At 42.4% G+C, this 21756-nt stretch overlaps 1 protein-coding gene across 7 annotated transcripts; it reads right to left on the bottom strand.

Annotated features, from left to right (window-relative positions):
- Nucleotides 1-407: 407 nt before the first annotated feature.
- PCBP2 (poly(rC) binding protein 2) lies at nucleotides 408-20427 on the bottom strand. 7 transcript variants are annotated; one of them, XM_072134643.1, is made up of 13 exons: nucleotides 20022-20382; nucleotides 13550-13696; nucleotides 12286-12342; nucleotides 11389-11505; nucleotides 11138-11269; nucleotides 10549-10677; nucleotides 9250-9324; nucleotides 7559-7660; nucleotides 6954-6995; nucleotides 6614-6689; nucleotides 5266-5321; nucleotides 4477-4646; nucleotides 408-818 (listed from the first exon to the last, which is right to left on the bottom strand). In XM_072134643.1, exons 2-13 carry the CDS (start codon nucleotides 13616-13618, stop codon nucleotides 782-784), a joined length of 1062 nt encoding a protein of 353 aa, XP_071990744.1. In that variant the 5' UTR covers nucleotides 13619-13696; nucleotides 20022-20382; the 3' UTR covers nucleotides 408-781. The 7 variants fall into 7 exon arrangements, with proteins under 7 accessions (XP_071990744.1, XP_071990745.1, XP_071990740.1 ...); XM_072134639.1 differs by lacking the exons at nucleotides 408-818; nucleotides 20022-20382 and adding exons at nucleotides 2310-2962; nucleotides 20406-20427; XM_072134638.1 differs by lacking the exon at nucleotides 408-818 and adding an exon at nucleotides 2310-2962 and having other exon boundaries at nucleotides 20022-20389.
- Between the last annotated feature and the right edge of the window lie 1329 nt (nucleotides 20428-21756).

Here is a 21756-nt window from a genome sequence, read left to right as displayed (position 1 = left end):
GAGTGACTTTTGGTTCCAGTTTGGGCACTCAGGCTCTAAAAGGTTAGTCATCACTGCTATAGAGTAACACGAAAGTTATTAGAGCTCTCAAAGAATGGGTGGTGCAGGTATAAAATTGTATGCCCCATGCCTGACAGCATTGAATGCAACACTTTATAGGACCTGTACCCACAAGTTTCTCTACTAGGCGAGGGTCCCCTGTGCTAGAGTGCAGAATCCCCTAGAGAAACAGAAATGACCCAACAAATTTGGTTTAGAAATTTATTTTAAAGTTTGCAGTCACAAGAATTAATATTTACTTACCCTTTTACTGTGTTATACAAGTCAATCATAACTATTATCTGCAGAACATAAGCTCCTGCACAACAAGCGTGGAGCAGCTTATTACAAAAGACGCTCACACAAAATTTCAGTCCATCTTTATTTGTTTTCTGAAAAATTCCTGACGTTACAGAACTAAATTGAAATGCCTTTAATACCCCACTCTTTACATTGTGACTTAAATAAAAAAAAAAAAATATATAGGCAACAGGACAAACTTTTATAAAACTAAAATCTGTATCAGCAGGTTTTAACAGCGGGAAAAGGAGAAACAAATTGAGTTAAAATTCTGTCATTAATTAAAAAAAAAAGTTGACGAGTGGATGAGGAAAAGCACGATGAAACTGAAAATTTGCAAACTAGTTAAAACCTGAAGAAAAAAAAAAATGAAAAAAAAAGCTGTTTGCAGGGCTATGCAGACTGACATGAGCTAAACAGAGGAAGAGATGTTGGAAGATGTTTAACTGCTTCCCATGCCACCAGCTTCTGAAGAAAGCCTAAACAAAAGAACAGAACAGATTTAGTACAAAGCCAATTACAAACTCTCCATATATAGCAGTCACCTGCACTTGTATGAACACCAAGACTTACAGCGACACATAGCTGCATCTTATAGTCTATAGGTTATATTCTGCCCTAGAAGTGATCAGGTTCCCTTGGGAGACTATGACGGGCTCATGTCACAGGTCCCAGTCAAGGACACTGCTGCAACCAATAAGTAGGGGGGTCTCTGCCATTGTACCCCCAATGGCACTGCCCTAATGAACAAGTCCTGTAACATTTACCAACAGGGAAGGATTACCCATCATATCTGACTTTATAATCCTGCAAAGACTTGTAAGCAGTTTAGAAATAAAGTAGGACTGCTTTATTCTGTAAACATACACCCACCTACAGGCTGTATCTAGTGTCCTGTAAATGGCTGCACAATCTGCATCATCTTTAAAAGGAAATCTACCATTAAAATTCATTGTGATAAACCAGGTACAATATAAAGATTGCAACAATTATTTGTTATCCATGGCCTCCTAAAATTAACCTTTAAAATTATGCTAATGAGCGCAAAGAGCTATACAAACTTACGGACTCAGCCTCCCCCTGCTCACTCAGTTCTGAGAATACAACAGGAAGTGCTCACTGGACAAGTAATGAGGGAGCAGGGTGAGAACAATAGCCTGTATAGCCATCCTGCCAGGCACATTAGCATAATTTTATGAGTTCATATTAGTAGGAAGGAGGCCATGAATAACACAAGATTACCAGCATCAGTGCCTGGAGTTAGTGTCCCTGGTTAATGCTCGATTTTGATGGCAATTGTCCTTTAACTACTAATGGATAACCCAAAAGAAGGCATTTCTACTTAAGCATTAAGGTTAGGAAGTTCAGACATTTCTAACTATAAACTATAACTACTTACTATATACTGTTATGTAAGAGGCATCATATTGGTAAAGGTCTGATGATATTAAGTCAATTTATGAGGCTGGTGTCACTGGTTTGAGTAGGAATCCCCGGTAATCACATTACTAACACTTAGTTTTTGCAGGCAAGATACCCGAGTAGACAATTGTTGGTTCTGAGACATGACACAAGAATGTGCTGCCAAAACTTGTATGATGACTTGTTCATGTTATTTTGCTGTATGCCCCAGTTTCTCAGACCAGACAGATCACTGAATTCAGTGATTGCTTGTTGTATTTCCTGGACAGAACCTGCAATCTCACAGTTTTCCTGACCAAACTCCCCTGCAAAGCTTTAGAGGATTTTCCCACCAAAGCCACTGTAAATGTAGAGGGGGGTAGTGCATACGTGGCCAGCCATATTTCCGATGTAACAACCAGCCACGTGCGCACAACCACTTCTACATTGATGGGTCCTTAATACAGTGTAAACCACATCTAAGACATTCCAGCATATCCACAGGATAACAAATCCCTATATAAAAGATGTGCACCACGCAGACTGCCCAGAAATAACTCGCACGAAGGTTTGTCAATAAACTATTGGCTGTTTTATTGAAATACAGTGAATGCTGATCAAAGCCATAAAACAGCTAACACTATTAGTAAGGTAAAATATGCACAGAGAGGCAGGAAACTACCTTCCAAATTAGCAATAGTAACCCAGATCTTGCACACTGACCACCAATTAGATGGCCCAATTTGTAGCATAAAAAGGGGATTTACAGTAGATCCAACAGGTGAGAGACAGTCAATTAAATTAAAGTGTTACATGTACAAGTCCGGTGTCTAGAACAACCCAAACCACACAGGCTACTCAGTAAGGAGAGAAGCGCTGCTTGTCCGATTTCACTTTAGAGTATTGCTGGGCGGCAGAGGCAGGAGCAGCAGAGGATGAGGTAGAGGCTGTGGACACGACATTTAGAGCCAGGAGCGGGACGGGTTTCATGTCAAGCAGATTGGAGACACAAGGGGCAGTCGAGGGATTAGGGAGGCTGGAAGGTGTTTCCGAGGAGGAGGAAGAGGAGGTGGAGGCTGAGGATGGTTCGCCACCCCCGGTCGTGGAAGCGTTCACCAGAGAGGGGGCAGCATTGGAAGAGGAAGGGGTGGAGGGTTGAGAGATGCTGAGAAGGTCAGGGGTCGTGACGCTCTGGGAGGAGGAGGGTTTAGCGGTTTCTAGACTGAAACAGAGGAAAAAAGAAAAAAAGGGAACAAAACTAAACGGGTGGGTGGGAGAACAGGAACAAACGGAGGAGTACAGGAGGATAACAATGGAGGCTGTGAGCAAGCTACAACACTACAGTGAAAAACCAGATCATTAGCAATGAAGGGATATGTGCCCGGTTACTGACAGCAAACCACAACTAGAGGAAGTGACATTTATGGGCCATGTACACCACATGGTGAAAAATGCATAGCATTGCATCTATTATGAGCTAGAAAAAAAATAACACCCCCCCCCCCCCCAAAAGCTTCCCATTCATTACTACAGTTTCTCTTCTGTAGATAAACTGCAGAGATCAGGCAAAACAAGAAAATATGTTTCACAAGGTGGACCTGATGCACCCTGAAACAGAGCTCCCAACAATTGCATGGCATAATGGATTGGCCATTATTCCACATAATGTCACTAGGCTTCCTGTAGGTAGCATCATAAGAAACTAAATTCTAGTAGTCAGAAACTGGATCCATAAGTGGCCCAGGTTTTAGGATGCTCACTGTTCATGGCAATCTGATATTTGCTATCCTCCAAAATAAACTTAAAATTATGCTAAGGAGCCTGAAAGGCTACCGTGACTGTTCTCTAATCCTCTGTATGGTCGATTCACAGGCTGTTACACTCAGCACTTCCTGGGCTGAAGTGAGATTAAATCAGGGATAGGGAGGGGAAAACACCCACACACAATGCGAGGAGGGGTTCTGGGAAACACCCCAGTCGCCTCAGGCTCATTAGCAAACCATGGATGAAAAAAAAAAAAAAACATGGTTCACGGTGCCAGTAGCCATGAGGAAGTGCCCTCATCTTTTACCTCACCAGACAGACATTCCTGTCCACAAGCAATCTCCCTGCCAGGACCTTATAGTAGTATTCTGGATTTATGATAAAGGTCACAGCAGAGCGATTGTTCATGGACAGATCATTTTATGGACAGGAATGTCTGAGACGGGAAAGACAGGAGGCTTCACTTTATTAAAAGTTCAGCTCTGCTTTCTTGATAAGTAGATGTATATTGGTAAAAATCACCCAATATTCTTCCCTCACATACTACTGAAAACATGTAGGTAAAGAGGTAGACCCCTTTAACCAGAATATTTTTTGACCACAAGTTAATTCCTGCACTAATAAAAGTGTGTACATGTAGTCATCCCAACAACCGGAGAAGATCTAATGATCTGCCATTCTCAGCAGACCCACAGTAAGCACAAGCCCCTACATCTGCAGTTGAGTTTGATTGAAATCACCAAATACCAAAACCCATGAAGTACGGTGCCATTTTTTGTGAATAGTAAATACTTCAACAAAAGCACCAGTGGGCATTCAAAACCTGCAGCTAGACTGGTGGATGCCTCTGACACCAACTCCTAGTCCAGTATTTGGGACAACAACTAATTGTGCAATTTTTCATACAAGTGCCAAAAATTCATGCCTCACGTTTCAGGGACAGGGTGTTACACATACCCATAATGGTCTTACCTGACATTGATAAGGTATTGGGCCAAACTAATGCTGGCAGTTGATCCAGTAATTGTAACCTGACGATCAGTGGAACCTTCAACAGGATTAGCGATCTTAATCTGCGCTCCAGACATCTGGCGGATCTCATTTATTTTCGCTCCCTGACGTCCAATGATGCAGCCGATCAGCTAAAAGTAGAGATTTACAGTTAACCTAAAGTTTTAGTTTCTCCATATTACAGCAGTAGCGGGAAATCTATTAAAAAACTAACTTCGTGAACCCGTCACCAGGAATGTCATTTTTAGATGGTGACAGGTTCAAAAAGCATACAGTATGATTTTAAAGGTGCCTTTGTTCGCATTCAATATTTAATAGTTAATTTTACATGACCTGGCTCCCTGCCAGTAACCCAGTAATGTGTGGCAAGTCCAGAGGGGTGGCTGCATCCTGTGTCAGTCTCCTATTCAGCAACCTCCTCACTTTCCGTCATGTGCATGAGGAGACAGGCATAGGCGGCAGGTTCCCACCACATGCTGCGGGCAGGGAGTCAGGAAATGTAAAAATTTAAATACTGAAACGATTCAGAAAGCCAGCAAAACGACATGGCATAAGCTATCAGAACCTGTCACTTGCTAAAAGTTACATTCCCAGTGACAGGTACACTTTGAAAACTAACTAAAATTGATCTTAAAGTATGTTTATGGCAAAAACAAATTTATACGTTGATAGTATCAACTTGCAAAGTAAGTAGTTCTTATGCATTAGTAAATAAGCCATTACAATGCATCTTGGAGCTTTCATACTTACATCGTTTGGAATGGTAAGTTCGTGGGAGGTTGTCTGAGCCGATGCATCAATACCTCCTAACAATAAGAATAGGCAACGTTAAAATGTTTTATCTTTTCAAAAGCTGATTTTTCAGCAAAAACCTTATGCATAAATGACATTGTAGCGAAACAGACCTGCCTTTTTAAAAATGGCGAATTTGTCCAGCCATTTAACATATCAGCAATCCTCAAACACAAACCTCAAGTTCTCAGAACATAGAATAAGCTGCAAGTCTACTCCTTTGCACAAAATGTTGACATACGCCTTTAGTATTTTCTATAGGTAGCACACATCTTCATTAGCTTCTATAGGCTCATGAAAAATGCTGCGAATTTCACAGCCCTGTGCTCAAGCCTACTATCCAAGATGCAAAATATAGAGCAGATACTGTTTCCCCCCCCCATTTTTTTTTGCATCCAGGGCAGCCATTTTCAATTGTGCAAACAAACAAGGTTCCCGAGGGCCTATAAGGCTTCCAGCTCAGGACATGGATGCAGACATGTTGTCTTAAAGACCTATAGCGCACTCGCCACCATAAACACCTTTCTAGGTGATAAACTAGGCCACAGCACAGCAAATGACAAAGAGTGGTTTTTGGCAATCAAAAGGATTTTTGATTTTTTTATTGCATTATGCAAGCATGATAAGCAGCAAGACATCTTCAGTACTAGAGATCTAGTAGAGATCTTTGTACTAGATGTTTTCTGTCAATTGGCTGCACACAACACTTTTACACCAGGTTGCTGATGAAGGCAGTTACAGGCTTATGTTAATTTTCCAAATTGTAATATTGTAGAAAGTTGCTCTTCACACCCAAGTCAGCCACACCAGCATTATTGACCCACTATCTTGTGTGAAGATCTTCAAGGAAACAATAGTAAGTAATATGTGCATCAGAATGGGGGAAAGCACAGTGTGCATACACAACTTACTAGTTCCTGCAACATTACATTTGGTTTCCTTAAAGGGTTTGTCTGAGGTTATAAAAAAAAAATAAATAAAAAACACTTGGGTGGCCAGGTTGGGGGAAAAAAACCCCATGTTCTCACATCCCAGCATCCAGCACTGCGCTCTCTGGTTTCTGCCCAATGTATACAAACGGGCACGGAAGCTGCACTCAGCTTCTGGCCAAGGTGGCAGGAACCGGAGATTGCAGTGATGGATGCTGGGAGGCAAGTACATGTGTTTTTTTAGCCCGCCCCATCTCTATCTTAAAGGGGTTGTTGAGGGTATAAATTTTGCGGATTTTCTAGAACTGTAAGGCAATTTCAAAGCTAGCAGTGAGTAGTGAGGCCAACAAGAAAAAGCGCAAGCATAGATTCCTTACCGCTGAATCCGGTGTTGCCACTATGGGACATGGGGAAGTGAGATTGCTGCATTGCCAGTTGGTGTAACTTGGTCAGCTAAGGAAGAAAAATAGAGCAGTTCTAGATACGTGCAAGACACTTGAATTGTTATAGCATTTCCAAGTGAGCTCTATATAAACAGACTGGGGACATATTAGTTATAAAAGGAACACTGCGTCTGAGAACAGAAGCGGTGCGCTGTAAAGAGGCATATGGCTGGGCCACACCATGAGCATTGCATGACAGAGCAGAGGAACACAAGCCGAGTGTGAATCTGAAGCAAACCACAATCCCAGAGGTAAAAAGCAAAAGCACACTTACATCAGGCTGAGGAATGGCATACTGTCCTTGAATGGTGTAGGCCTATAAAAAGTAAAATGTCCTATTAAACCCTTGTGACAGCCAGAAAGACCTGAAGGTGTGAAGGCAAGTGATAGCAAAGCAAAACTAGCTTTAGACCCCAAACTGGGATAAGATTAAGAAGTAAAGCACGGAGGTTATCAGAAAGGACTGAGAAACATTCCACCGGTAGCGTGACAAGACACCCACAAGACCCAGAAGGCCCGATTCCTTATCGCACAATGGACAATAGCCTGTAATCTAGTCGGGATGATTTTTTATTAAAGCAGTGGCAATATAAGCACACTTGAGGCCGATGCTCACGATACAGTCAAACAGTTGCCATAGGCTGTGGTTATACTATAAGCAGGATGAACAGCTAAAACTACAGTGTAGATTGACGCCTAAAGATCAACAGCCTGTATCGCACAACATGATCTAGTCAACATTAAAAAAAGTTTGGTGTGCACATGATCTGAGATAAAAGCAAAGGCCCCCCTGAAATGCTAGTCTATATAAATAGGCCAAGATAAAAAATTGTGACATGAGGAAAGGGGTAGACAGAGTTATAAAATATTAGGACCTACCCCATGGAGATCCACAGCATCTAGGGAGACTCCCCCTGTGTGGGACCTCCGCCCCTCCCACAGGTCAGTCTCACATGCGTGCCCTCCGGCCTGGCGCGACACCTGTTGAACAAAGCGAAAATGGGGTTCAGTTATCTCTGATAAAAGGTCACAGCCTCAGTCCTCAGACTTTATAACCCAACTACTACACCTAAAGACACAGGGAGCAAGTTGGGTCATGGATCCAAAATGAGGCCACAGGTTTTTTTGTTTTACACTTTTCCTTCCACTCACATTAATACATTGCACTGAAGGAATGTACAATGGACTGAGGGCAGGTGTAAAAACATGCCCGAAAACAATGTCAAAAACAACAACTTTATTTTATACTAGGTCTCTGTAAAATAAAAGAACGTTATTCCTCTAACAGATTACAGCACCATTTATCAAAGCAATAAAGTGATTGGGTTGTCTTAAGGCCCTATCTGATGCAGAACTTTAGTGGGAAGGCCAACAGGGTCATATACACTAAACATTGACAGGGATAAAACATGAGCTACATAGGGACCTGTATAGTCAGAAGTCATGTAACCACTTTAAAGTAATCTACAAAATGACAAGTCCAAATTCTACCCAAATGCATTTTGAGTGCCTCAAGGTCCAGTATATGTATAATTGTATATATCTTGCAGCATGTGGGGCACATGCAGTTATCAATTTAAATAAACTGTCAAACAAAGAACTAAGATGTCATTTTGGATCCATGGTTACAACCCGTAGTTGGAAGAATATCGAAACTGGAAATGAAGACTATCAGGCAGGCACTTGTATCAGAGACACTTACACTTTGTTCAAAGAGGTGATGCATTGGCTTGGCACACAATTACACACACTGACTAGATATCAGTTCAAAGGACATCCATCACCAGGATCAAGGTTTGGGAACCTAGCACACTGACAGACCGGCGTGTGCCACTTGCAGGTTCTGCTTTATTAGTTTAAGCCTCGTCTTTTTTTTTTTAAGCTTCTAAAATAAAGCCTGAGGGGCTCTGTGCTACACAGGTGTAAAGACGAGTGTCCCCCCTCCAGATCATTTGCATAATTTCATTAGCATTATTAATAAAGTTTTTTTTCCCTTAACGGCATAGGAAGCCTGAAGAGCAGCAGATCCTCTTAGAAGGCACACACCAGTATGTCCGTGTGCTTGATGTGCAATCTTTGATGCCGATGGTAGAGGTACTTATTTATACCTGGAATTATGAAATGTATTCAAAAATGTTTTGACTCTTAATTTTTGCTTGTAACACTGGAATTTTTCCATTACTGTGGACTAATCGTGTCCAGATGTGCAATAGCTTCCAGGCAGAAAATGTATCATTTGCCTCGTTTCTTAGTTATTTTGTATGATTTATGTCGCCCTTTTAGATACATGAAATATTCAGAAGATTCTTGAAATATAATGCAGCTTGTTTGCAACCTATCAGCCACTGGGTTCCAAGACTAAGGGCAAATTCTAAGGGCAAATGTAGTCTGACCCAGAGGTTCACATTAAAATATTACAGTATAAAATGGAAGAATATTCATTCGAACAAGTGATTTTCTAACATGGGTTTAAAAGTAAAGCATTTGTCGCAGATCATGTGCAAGCCTACTTTACAACGTTAAAAAAGATCCACACATGCAATAAAATGCTTAAATTGTTTTTGACTTACCTGACCCCCAGCAAAAATCACAGGAGAACTGGAGGGCTTGGGTCGGTACGGTATGGTGACCCCCTTTGGAGGCGACTAGAAGTGTAATAAAATTAATAAAGTTAAAATTACTAATTAATCTTTGAATACAAGTGCTGTTTAGAATAGTGGAATTGATTAACAAATCCACAGCTCTATTGCACCCACGCCAAAGGCTACATGCACATGAACATTTTTACCCATGTTCTTTTATTGGAAATCGAATAGTATGTATGCCACATGGGTGCCATCTGTGTGCAGTCTATTTGGAGATAAGTTTATAGGCAACAATTTAACCATTTGAAGTGTTGGACAGGCTACTGACATTTGTCAGCCTTTTGGACATTTTTGCAGCACGGCAACAGATTACATCAACAACCTACGGATCACAAACATATGTTTTCTGGCCATGTTCAGGTAATCCAAGACGGGATAAAGATATGCAACCAATTAAGTGTTTTGTATAAAAGAGACATGGGAGATGGGCTACAAAACAAGGTACATATGCGCACACACAAATATCTCATGAACCCTAGCACATACAAACAGTTCTGGTGTCATTAAACAGGAGAGTATTTCAGTTAATATAACAGATTGGATATCTCTGTATGGACACTTCACTGAGCCACTTAACTTTACATTTGGAAATAGAAAGTTGTACATAATTTTTAGCACAACTTTAAGGGCGACCTAAGGTTCTGTGAAGCATCCATAAGCAGTCCATATATCAAAGGAGAGATTCTCCTGTTTAACATGACAACAGAATTGTATTTCCTGGCACCAGGGTTCAGGGGATATAGCAGTTGAAGTTGGCCAATGTCATTAGGTTTATAAACGTCCATTCTCCATGGGGCACATGCAAATATGACGTATACAGCCGAATGGCAGCTGTGAAGAAGTTAAATAGACTTGTAAAAAATTAAGTCTCCTTTTCATACACTGTATGGCTTGTGTAAATCCAGTGGGCAAAATGTTTCAATTTATTCATAATCCAGCAAACACTGAAATCTGACACAACTAAAAGGGAAATTAGATAGAAAATTGGAAAACTTTCTTTTAAAATCCAAAAAGGAAAAAAAAAATGTTTAGACTTTAATTCTGACATTTTCCTTTGCTGTTAACAGCACTTAATATGCAGCCTTATGGGCAGTCAGACAACACGATTCTGGTCTATGGGAGAGACATGTGTACTGCCTTATTTGTATTGTAAGCAAGATGACAGCTGCAGGACTTCACTGTCCGCAATAAAAATCAAAGCATAGACAAAAAGTCCAGACTCACCTCTAGCATTACCACACAGATCTGCTTGACGCACTCTATGATGGACTGAGGAATACCAGCAATAGTGATCGCTCGCTCTGTGGAATTAGGAAGCATATCACCTGCAACCTGAACTTGTGCCCCTGTACTCTGGAAACAAGACATGGGAATATAAATGCATGCATGAAGGTGTACTAGTTAAAACATTTGTTTAACTACTCCCAATGGGTGCCCAGAAATCTAACGCTTTATTTTCCTTCAGACAATGTATCACTGCAGCTTCTGCAGTGCTCCGGAGGCATAAGGTCACCAAAGCCAACCACCCACCCATCTGCAGCATCTATGGAAAGTCACTGCTGGGCCGAGGGTTGATGTGGTCACATGCCTACTGCCATAGAGATAAGAGCTCTGAAGGCAAGTCTGTCATTTTAGAGTCATGGAGCACTTAAAATCTCTGTCCTCAGAAAACCCATTTAAAGAATTGTCTGCTTAAGAGGCTCTACGGGACAAACATTAAAAGTGGATCTATTGACTTAGAAGTTGCATGCTACAATTATAGCTCAGACTACTGAGTAATAATGCAGCGATCTTAAGAGTCACTGGGACTTACCTCTCTGATTTCCTTTATTTTGCAGCCTCCTTTTCCAATCAAGGATCCACACTGGCTTGCAGGAACTACCAGACGCAAAGTGACTGGTGGTTTGCTGGATGCAGTACTGTTAGTCATGGAGCTGCTGATATCCTAGACAAATTTATTAAAGAATCTTAGCCTCTTAAAACAATACCCTGTGCTCCCCCAAAAAATATAAATTTAAAAGAGCACAATAGGCTCACAGCAAAGTGCAAAGTAGTCAATCTCACCTCTTCCAGTTTATCAATAATCATTGAAAATGCTTTGAAGATGGCATTTGTAGGCCCTGCTAAGGTGATAATGCGTTCGGGGCAGTTGCCTTCTGAGATGTTTATCCGTGCCCCACTCTAAAGTGGAAGACAAAAAAGACCCATAAGTGCACTGGCAAAACGTACGTAGCACAAAGCATTGGACACAAGCAATACCAAGCAGGAAACATTGGAGACTATAAAATACCCATATTCAAAAGATTTTTTTCCTTAAAAATATTTTTCATCTTGTAGTCTGAAGCAAGTCCAAGGGACTCCAGTGTAGTGCACCACCTTTGATGACTAGCAGTCGCAGAATTGTCCAGTCTTGTGCGGTGTTATAGTATACTGTATGTATCTGCTGTCTATATAGACAAACTGCTATGATTTCTACAACCTAAACTGTACATATACAACTATCAACAGGGAAAATGGATACCACCACAAGTGTAACATCAATGTTACTATGTCTAGTGATGGCTTGTACTAAGATTACAATTATAGTTGGCAGTATTCCCTCCGCCCAGTTACTGTAGTGGATTACAGCTGCTTATAATTTGGCTGCCGTTCAAGGTTAAACACATTCACAAGATGACCTTTGGCACAAAAGGGAACTGGCAACACCACTGATAAGCAGCAGGTAAAGGCCTTTCCAATCAGTGTATTATACTATAGACAAAGATTAGGAATTTGCAACTGACTTGTGCTATAAAGCAGTTTCTCATTTGGAAGATATTGGGTGCATTCCTTAAGCCCCGGGCATTCCATGTACTCAATGTTAGAAGTCACTGTCCAGTCACCATGTAGAAATATTTATGTTTTGCACGCAATGCACAGTGATTCTCAGGCTGACCTATACCACCTTGCTGATGAACTTACCTCTTCACGCATCTTTTTGACAGACTCTCCTTTCTTTCCAATGATGCTGCCAACTTCCTGAATTGAAAAAAAAAAAAAAAAAAAAAGCTGAACCAGTTTCATAAACACAGCTAAATCAGGGATGTCACATAGCTTTATTGTACTGCAAAGGGGTAAAGAGAATCACCTGACCAAATACAGTATAAAGCCTTCACTCCATTACAAATAGTCACGTGTCAGTATCATGCGACAGTGTCAGGTAGTATAAGTGGAGTCTGGGTGGTTAAGCCTTAGACCTGTATGTAAACAGGTAATTCTCTATAGCAAGTCTTATTCAGACACCTATGAACATGACAGTAATGAGCAAGATTATCATCTTCTGAAACTAGCTGGCAAACCATTCGTATTCATGAAAATTTCTAAAAAAAAAAAATATATATATATATGATGCTGTTGCCTGAATTTGCCTCAAAGGTGGAGTGACCCATTATGTAGAGGTGACAAGGTCCTGTGGGTGACCGAGTGTTTTCTGCTCATGTTACATTTAGTTAATAAGGGGACTTCCACATAGAAAAGCCTACAATATTGGAATATTTGTCCGAGGCCTACAGGCTACAATGGAAATTATAAGGTTAAAGGGAACCAGTCAGCACAAATTTACAAGAAATTTAGCATGTTTCTTTCATGACCCTGTGTGACAATATCATCCAGAAAGTAAACATTGAAATTGCATGTGAACTGGTGGTATAAAAATCAGTGAGGCATGAAGTAAAGGAGGCAGAGAGTTCAGCACTGATGTCTTGTTCTTCTCGCCCAAGAATGCCCACTTTGTGTACCTGACGGTCCCGTGTCCAGCAACATCACAAACTGGCACTCCTGAAGTCTGGTATATGACAAGAGACATTGTGAAGTGGCGAGAGCTTGACTTCAGTACTAAACTCTCTGCCTTCATACAATCAATTCACATCTCACTTCATGTTTCTTTTATGATCCAGTGTGCTGCAATCACGCAGAAAATCAACTATGATCTGGAAGGCAATCCATTTCACAACATATGAGTTATGTTTTATAGAGTTCAAGGGAATCTAAACAGAAATTAAGTACTTCTTGCATGCCTTCCTTGGTTGAAATCTATGTACATGTGCATTTTTTCGACAATATTAACTATGTAACTTAACCATGTTAATGAATCATAGAAAAGTAATTTTTACAAATATTTTCTACACAAAAACAGAATTGTTTGTTAAAATGTAAAATAAAAAAATGTTAATACAAGATGTGATACCTTGCCGTGCATCAGCAGTCTAATGGTGAGAGTAACATTCAGGCCTCCTTCAATAACACCGGTGTCCATGATGAGACAAGATCTGGTAGATCAGGGCAACAGCCAGAAGATGAACAATGCAGTCTTTGGTCACAGGAGAAGACGAGACTAGAAAACATGGAGAAGACCCAGATGAACAAGCGAGACATAAAATACACGATAGATTTCTTGCAATATAAAAAAGTAAAAAACAAAACCATGAATATAAAACATTTAATGAGTGTATGATAGGATACTAGGGAATGATCCACAATGGACTACTTTTAACCAATGTACAAGGAGTTCCTGGGTTATGTGCAAGATGGGGCTTCCTGTAGGTTAGTTATTAAGTTGAATTTGTATGCAAGCCAGAACTGTACATTTTACACTTTTAACCAAGCCAGAATTTTGATCCGGATTAAATTTTAAAATTTTGAGTTGCCATAAGAACCAGGATTAAATTACCGACATCCAGAAGTCAGTTTTTAACAAGGTTCGCCTGCGAGTCAGGTGTTAAGTAGGGGTATCGCCTGTACATCAACAGTAACAGGACATGTTATGCTGCCATAACTTATACTGGAGAAGTAACAGTCAGTGATCCTATACAGCAAGACCACCCTGCACCACACAGGCACAGAAAGAATATACAATGACAGCTTTAATAATTTGGCAACTGTAATAAAGTTATATCAAGATTAGACTTTGGTCAGCACAGACCTCTCTCAAGGTTGATTCAGCAAGGATAACAAAGCATTGTGATCTATTGTCAGCACAGCACACAGGCGTGCCAGAGATCATGTAACATGTAGTTTAGACACCTGTTGTCTCCCCCCCCTCTACAGGCATCCAAATTTAGCTCATGTCATTACCCCTTTACCTACAAGATATGCAACCTTTGACTTTATAATAAAGAGGCACTTGATGTGTTTACGGACAACTAGGCTAAAATGAGCGTTCACTTTTGAGGCCTTTGTGGAGATGTCCATGCATATCCTTTGGTGGCAACTTAGCCAAGTGTATGGGAAGGGGACAGGAATAAGGAATAGTACCGGCAACATACCAGCAATGTCTATGGAAAGACACCTACAGGCAGAGTTTTTATAGGACATGACATTCAACAATAGGAATTCAGTAGTAAACCTATCAACACAAGTGAAGCCCAATTGACCCTCCAATGACCTGCAGCGGCATTTTTCATTTTCCATCATGGAATCCATCAGTTTACCAGGAGACTAGTGTAGCATGCTGTGCAGCATATCCTGGTAAGTGACAGCCTGTCCAATTCCAATATAAGCCCGGGAGGCAGATTTGTGTCGTCAGTTTCAATTCTTTTGCTCTCCTTTATAAATTTAGATCTTTAAAACATCTTTGATGGAGTGGTGAACCACGACAACTGGCGACACATTGAGGATGCAGACGATTTCAATGACCTAGTCATTTATTTTATTCACTTCAGAAGCACCACTCACAATAAATCAGCCTTGAGGAGACATTGTACAAAATGCAGGATGACAAGTCGCTGTGACCTGGACTAGTGTCTTGTTTTAGAATCCACCCAACTGCGCATGAGGGAGCCCGTGAATTTTATATGCAGATTATATATGGATGAAAGCAGATTTTCTTCAATGCTTCAATAAATTTGTTATCCATGGCCTCCTTCCTTCTAAAATCAACTTTTAAAATTAAGCTAATGAGCCTGAAGGGCTCTGAGGGTGTTACCTCCACCATGCCACCGCTTCCTCGGTGCTTCATCCCTCCCACTGCCTGACAGTTTCACAGTGGGTATGGGGTAGTGTTGTAGGAGTTACTTCAGCAGTGTAACAGCCTGTTAAGCTACCGCATGGATGGGCTCGTAACATCCACAGAACCCTTGAGGAACGCAGCATTAAGTTGCTTTTAGAAAGAAAGACCATGGATAACAAATATAAGATTGCCACAATGCCTAGATCTACAAGCATCCCTGGTTTATCATGATAATATGGTATATGTCCTTTGAGGCAAGTCCTTTGGCTTTGGGCTGCACTTATCGCGAGGCAACTATTTTTACCCTAATGAATGTTTAAGATGTGAAACTGCAGATGTAAGATAATAAATGACAGCTTCTTCGGCAGTGTCAGAAATTTTCGTTGCATTGATCGTGGATGAGAGATCCTCCAACTAACAAGCTTTCTATACAACCAGAGAGGGTCATGCATGTTAGATAGTGGTGGCCTCTTTCAAAGACTCAAGAAATATTCTCTCAAAGATCAAAAGCCAGAAGAATCTAGCGGTATTATAGGGCGCATACTTGTGAAAATCCTCCCCCCCTGGTCTGTAAAGAGGTCACAGGATTGGCATCTGGAGATCATAAACAGACATTGAGGAGAAGCACTGGTGGGGAAGACTGGCACAGCAGCTGGCATGTATGCCCGGGTACCAGAGGAGTTCACTTCCATCAGCAGACATCTCACATTGTTGCATAATGAATGAGGCTTATAAAAGGAGGAGAATGGCGGAAATACAACACACAAGTTCTTGGGTCAGAATGTGCAGACTATGAAGTAGCAGATTAAATTCTCTTAAAATGCTGCTGACTACAGATAAAACAGTGGCGGCTTTGTTCCCCTCTGCACAGCCGTACAGTGAAGGGGTACAGGAACAAAAAGCTCTATGAAATCTGATTAAAGATGGGGCTTTGTTTATAACCCGCCTTCTGATTCGGTCATGGCTACATGGGGACGATTGAACGCGATGAGGTCCCCAAGGAACATAGATGTAGTTCATCTCTCTGACCTATACATTGCTGGCCCCTCTCCTCCCCATGTCGTCCTCCCTTCCCCCAAACTTACTGTTACTTATTAAAGATTTAAGAAAAAAAATCTAGGACAGGTTCCTCCATAGATTACAAAAGGGTCCTCTCCTATAATCTCCAGATATAATAAGGATTAAAACTGGGTCATACTGTATGGCAAGGCAAAGTTCTGGATGTATGCCAGACCACTGCTGGGTGATCATTAGCTGCGCTGCTCTATGACACAATACAGCGTAACATAAGGACTCCAGCGTTCACTATTAGAGTTGCGCAAATCTCACTTCCTAATTGTGTTATTCTTAGAGCTGCCCCTATTAACACGGAGAATTCAATCATATCTGCCAGGGGCTTCGGAGAAACTTCAGATACCCAGCCGTTGCCTGCAGACCCATCACTAGATACAAGCTGTTGTACGCCACCTGTTCTGCTAAACCAATGTCCTCAAGAGCAAATACACAGAACAAGGTCAGAACAGGTGCAGCGCATAGTTACATGACACGCCGCTACTGTACTAATGTTTGTAGTCCGCTCTGACACTATAGGAGAATGCGTGACATAGGTAATAGATCCCTTTGTGTGCGGCCGCTTGTGTGGCAACAGCAGATACACATCAGCTATGGAGTCTACAGAACAAATATATCCACAGAAGAGGCCATGGGTGTCTACGCACGACCCTTCATCAGACCTACACACTATTTTGCGGTAACGAGTAGTTTACAATATGTAGGCAGCCAGTAATGGCAATGGCATATGTCCGCACCATCTGTCAGGAAATTTCCTCAATGTTTCTTACATACTGACAATCAGGCAGAAATCTAGGTCGGGCGATTTCTGTAAACCACAGATTGTTCGGCTGAAGATATGTTCTGTATCTACATTGGAGCATGTAACAATAGACTCGCACAGAAATTCGGACTCTAATACCAATTTTGCTATCAGTGAACCAGTCACACTGAAAATGCATCCACACAGGGACTGCTTGCGTCATATTCTGAGGGGTTCGGCCCCTGAGAATATAATCACGTACTCTATATTTTTAGATCCATGCAAACGGAGTCTTCGACTAGATCCTCATCTGAGAGGCTTCTTACACAATGGACTAATACTGAATGTGACAAGTTTGCAAAATACTGAATAAACTATGCATCAGTATTTGTAAACCAAAACGGGGAGGATGTGCTAAAGACAGAAGATGTGGAAACCTCCTATTCTACTCCTCGATACAGCTCATAAATCCCGATACCAGTTCATATGTCAGCAGAAGCAGATTCTGGCAGGATTCTAGGGGACACAGAACTACAGAGAGATGTGAAGATCTAAGAACTTATTGTTCATCAGCGCAGTTATCTGTAGCTAGAGGACGGATTAGCACGCAGCTACTGACATGCATTGCGTGACCAGCACCCAGCGGGGGGAGGGGGATGTGGGACCTGGCATGTCATACACTAGATTTTAATTGAATATTGCTGGAGTACAATGCATCTTATCCGTCAATGAATGCACAAACTTTGTCTTTCTGTGGCCGCCCTTTGTGCCCAACCATTTCTGAGACGTGTTATAATAGATTTAGCAGTCCCTACAGCCCTGTCCACCAAACGGTAGAGAAGTGGTACAGATTTTAGCACACATTAAATAAGAATGTGCAGAATTTAAGTTATCCTCAGGCTCTAGAAGCGGTCTGCCAGGCTCCGATCTGCCACTTTACTTCATCTCTGATACCACAAGATAATCTGCAGGGCGTGGGATCGGCTGTACTGGATCCAGAGAGGTACGTCACAGCTGTATACAGGCATCGGAGGAGTCTCAGTGACTAGATGGACCACATATAATTTTCAGCTAATATCTGCACAGTTTATGCCTATTGAATATCATAGGAAGCGCCTGCAATATAGTCTTCAGATCACGCTACATATTCTAAAGTGTGAACTTGAGCAAAACCCCATTTATTACTGTATAATAGACATTGTGCTTCCTTCTACATGTTCGGAGGACCTGTCAGCAGAGTCTGTCAGCCTTTATTAATTGCATCCAGCTTAGGACTGGGTCCAGATATAGTATGACAAGTGCACACTGGACGCCTGCCAGCTCTGTGTAGAAGGGATGGCTGCGGACTAACTAGCCCATGTGCCTGAAGACTACACCTTAAAACATGGCACACCCTCTCTCAACACAAGTCTGAATTCTGAATCTTTGAAGACGCTCAATCTCCTATGACGCACAAGTTTTGTAGATTATGACATTGGTGACTGTCTAGTACAATCTAAAGAGTCAGTGCCCGGACCCTCAGATCAATACCAGTGTCATCCAAGTGACCTCCAGAAGTAAGGCTCTTTTCACAATATCCCACCCATCTGGCCATTTTGTTAGTCTAATGTTCTATATGGTCCTCATGTGTACGGCAAGATCTGTAATAGAGCTGGGGAATATGATGGCGTTATAGGAATTACATTTAACAAATATAAATTTCCTATCGCACACGTTAAATCCCCATCAATCGGCTTCCACCAACACCAGGATGAAGGATTGTAAACCAAGCACAATGACATACTGGTGTATTATCTGCTCTTAGCTGCTAATAACCTTTTTAAATTATGCAAATGAGCGTGAGGGACTCTAGGCTCAATTTACAGCTATGAAGCCCCCTCAGGCTGATTTGCATAATGTTTTAAAGCTTTTCCTTCCCCCGTAAAAACTAGGGCATTAGAATCCAAGGGTGCGTTCACACATTTCAGTTTCTCAGATGCAGTTTGAAGCCAAAAGCAGGCGTGGATCATAATGAGTGTGAACATATCATGGATATGCTATTAAATGATTTATTTCACTTCTGGTTTGGACATCAAAAACTGCATCTGAAAAATTGAACAGATCCTTCCAGAGGGGGCACACGCCAGCATGTAAGTGCACAAGGTAACCCAGCGGTAAATTTCCTTTAGGGTGCATTCACACAGTCCGATATGCAAAAGAGGAGGAACATCTTGTGTCAATGAGATGTTCTCACCCATTATGATCCACACCTGCTTTTGGCTTCGAAATCTGCAAACCTGAACGCACATGGTAAGGTGTAACACAAGGGATACTTTCACCAGACACCCCAGCAAAGAATACGCATTAATAGACTGAATGAAAAATCCCAAATACAAGGCAGATGTGTATAGTGGCTGCACCTAGCACATCCAAGGGCACCTTCCCTGGTGCATGGGTTACACACAACATGTAAATGTACACATGAAGGATGGATGTGAAGTTTACAGGAGCCTTAATAGAGATGAAGTGATGTGATTACAGATTATGGTATGAGAGGGAGTGCACACCCCATCCCCTGACTACAATAAGGCGTCACCATGAGGTGGTCAGCCCCAGCACATGGGAGGTCACACACCATGACTTGGTAAAAAGTAATCTAGCACAAAGATGATATTAGTATCAGTATGAGGTGTATATCTCCCCTATATCCTGGTGTGAGGTGCGGGGAGGCCCTGCTATGACTAATAGCACCGGCTGCGACATTACACAGCAGCAGCAGCGGGAGGAGCAGGCCCCGGGAGCACGAGGGCTGCGGAGCATGGCGCCAGCACCCGGGGCCTCCCCCAGCACCACAAGCCCCGGCCTAGCGCCCCACACTAACAAAGGCCCTGCAGGCCGCGGCGGCATGGCCGAGCTTACCTTCCGAGTTACACAGGACGAGAGGTGACCGCCGGGGCGACGGGATGAGCGGGACACACAGATCGGGGAAGGGAAGAGAAGGGGGGAGGAAAAACAAGGGAGGAATGGGGAGGAAGGAACGATCCGGAGGCGAGGGGCCCCGGGGAGGGAGGGAAGGAGAGAGCCGGGCGGGCGAGGAATGGCGACGGCGGGAGGGGCTGGCGGGAGCTGCGGCTTCTGCTGCTGCCTCTGCTGGTCTGGGAGGGGGAGAGGAGGCGCGGGCAGCTATCAACCCGCCCTCACCGGAAGCCAGGCAGTAATGGCCGCCAGGGGGCGTTAACTAGAAAAATAAACAACAACTGAATCTCTTCTCCTACGGGCTCCGAGCTCCTGACGCAGCGTTACCGTCGCTGAGATTGAAACATGTTGCTTCCCCGCGTCTCTTCTTACAATCATTTTAGTGGGAGGGTCCCGCCGGCAACCATACTGCTACACCCCCATTCCTGGGAGGACTAAGATGGCGCCGCAGGAATGACGCGCTTTTTTTTATTACTCATCTGCCGCCGATTCTATAAAACGAATGATATTTTTTATACAGGGGTGATGGGTAGGTTGGTTTTATTAGCAATTTTAGTGCATTATTCTACCGGAGTGGTTTTGTTTTGATTCAATGATTACCTAAGATGGCTGTGCCGGACTGTGTGGAGGGAGACTGAGACAAAATGGCTGCCAGGGCATTTCCGGCGTCCGTGGAGGAGGGGATGAGGCGCTCAAGATGGTTGACGGAGAAGCAGTGGCTAACGGAGTCGTGCTCCGTGATGGGAGACTGACGAGTGGCTGGCGATGAGTCTCCTGTCACTATGTGATATGCAGTGCCGGCCATTACAGCGTGTGAATGGGCTGCACCTCACAGAACAGAAATACATGAGAACTAGTTACGCCAAATGTATCACATTTATCAACTGTCTAAGCCACAATAATAAATCTGACGTGAGAAAGAGCTCCTAAGACACAGATTGGAGTAATCCTCCCTAATGATAAATATCCTTTATTGCATCTGCTACAATGTGCACACAGACTAATCATCAGACCAATCATGGCAGCAACCTTTATTTGTCATGAAAATATGAAGAAAAAGACAATGTGGGGGGTGAGGTAGGGGGTGGATATGTCACCTCAGGGCTAAGGTACATTTTCCATTTACTGTATATGTAAGTTTTGCAATTTTAAAAACTTGAAAAATTGAAGTAATCTCCACGCTAAACTCAAGCCTTGCTCTCTGATTTAATCATATAGCAAGATTAAAATGTGTGCGAAAGAAAAATGTGCATTTGCTCTTTCTTCCATGGGGAAACTCCCATTGATGAGAGTTTTTCAGCAGTAGAATCTGTCCAAAAAAATTAAAGAACTAGCTCTTATTTATTATTTGGTGATAATAAAATAATTTGTATACTGAGGAGTCCTGATACCCCTTTAAAGGGTCGGTTCTATGTTACAGTAGGCCTCTGGGTGACAGAGCCTCAGTGGGCCCCTTTCCAGTGATCTCACATGGCAGCATTAAAAACTCAGAAACTAAAACCGTCCCCAGTTCCCTAAAATATTCCCTAATCTAGCATACCAATCAGCTCCCCTCACCCCTTATGGATTCATTACATACAGCCCTTATTTGCCCCCCCCCCCCCCCCAGCCATTGGTGCCAACCCTGCCCCTTTGCCATACTGCAGCTTGCACCTTATGTAATGGTCCGGCGTGGAAG

The sequence above is a fragment of the Engystomops pustulosus genome, chromosome 2 (assembly GCF_040894005.1).
Source record: "Engystomops pustulosus chromosome 2, aEngPut4.maternal, whole genome shotgun sequence".
Lineage (NCBI taxonomy): Eukaryota > Metazoa > Chordata > Amphibia > Anura > Leptodactylidae > Engystomops > Engystomops pustulosus.
Note: the sequence above shows the minus strand (reverse complement) of the source record. Positions and strands in the feature narration are given on the sequence as shown.

Coding starts and splice junctions, on each gene's coding strand:
- PCBP2 (XM_072134639.1), bottom strand. CDS start 13,618: ATGGACACCGGTGTTATTGAAGGAGGCCTGAATGTTACTCTCACCATT. Junction 9,325..10,548: donor TCTGTGTGGTAATGCTAGAG/GTGAGTCTGGAC, acceptor TTACACTTCTAG/TCGCCTCCAAAGGGGGTCAC. Junction 7,661..9,249: donor TGATTTTTGCTGGGGGTCAG/GTAAGTCAAAAA, acceptor TTTGTTCAACAG/GTGTCGCGCCAGGCCGGAGG.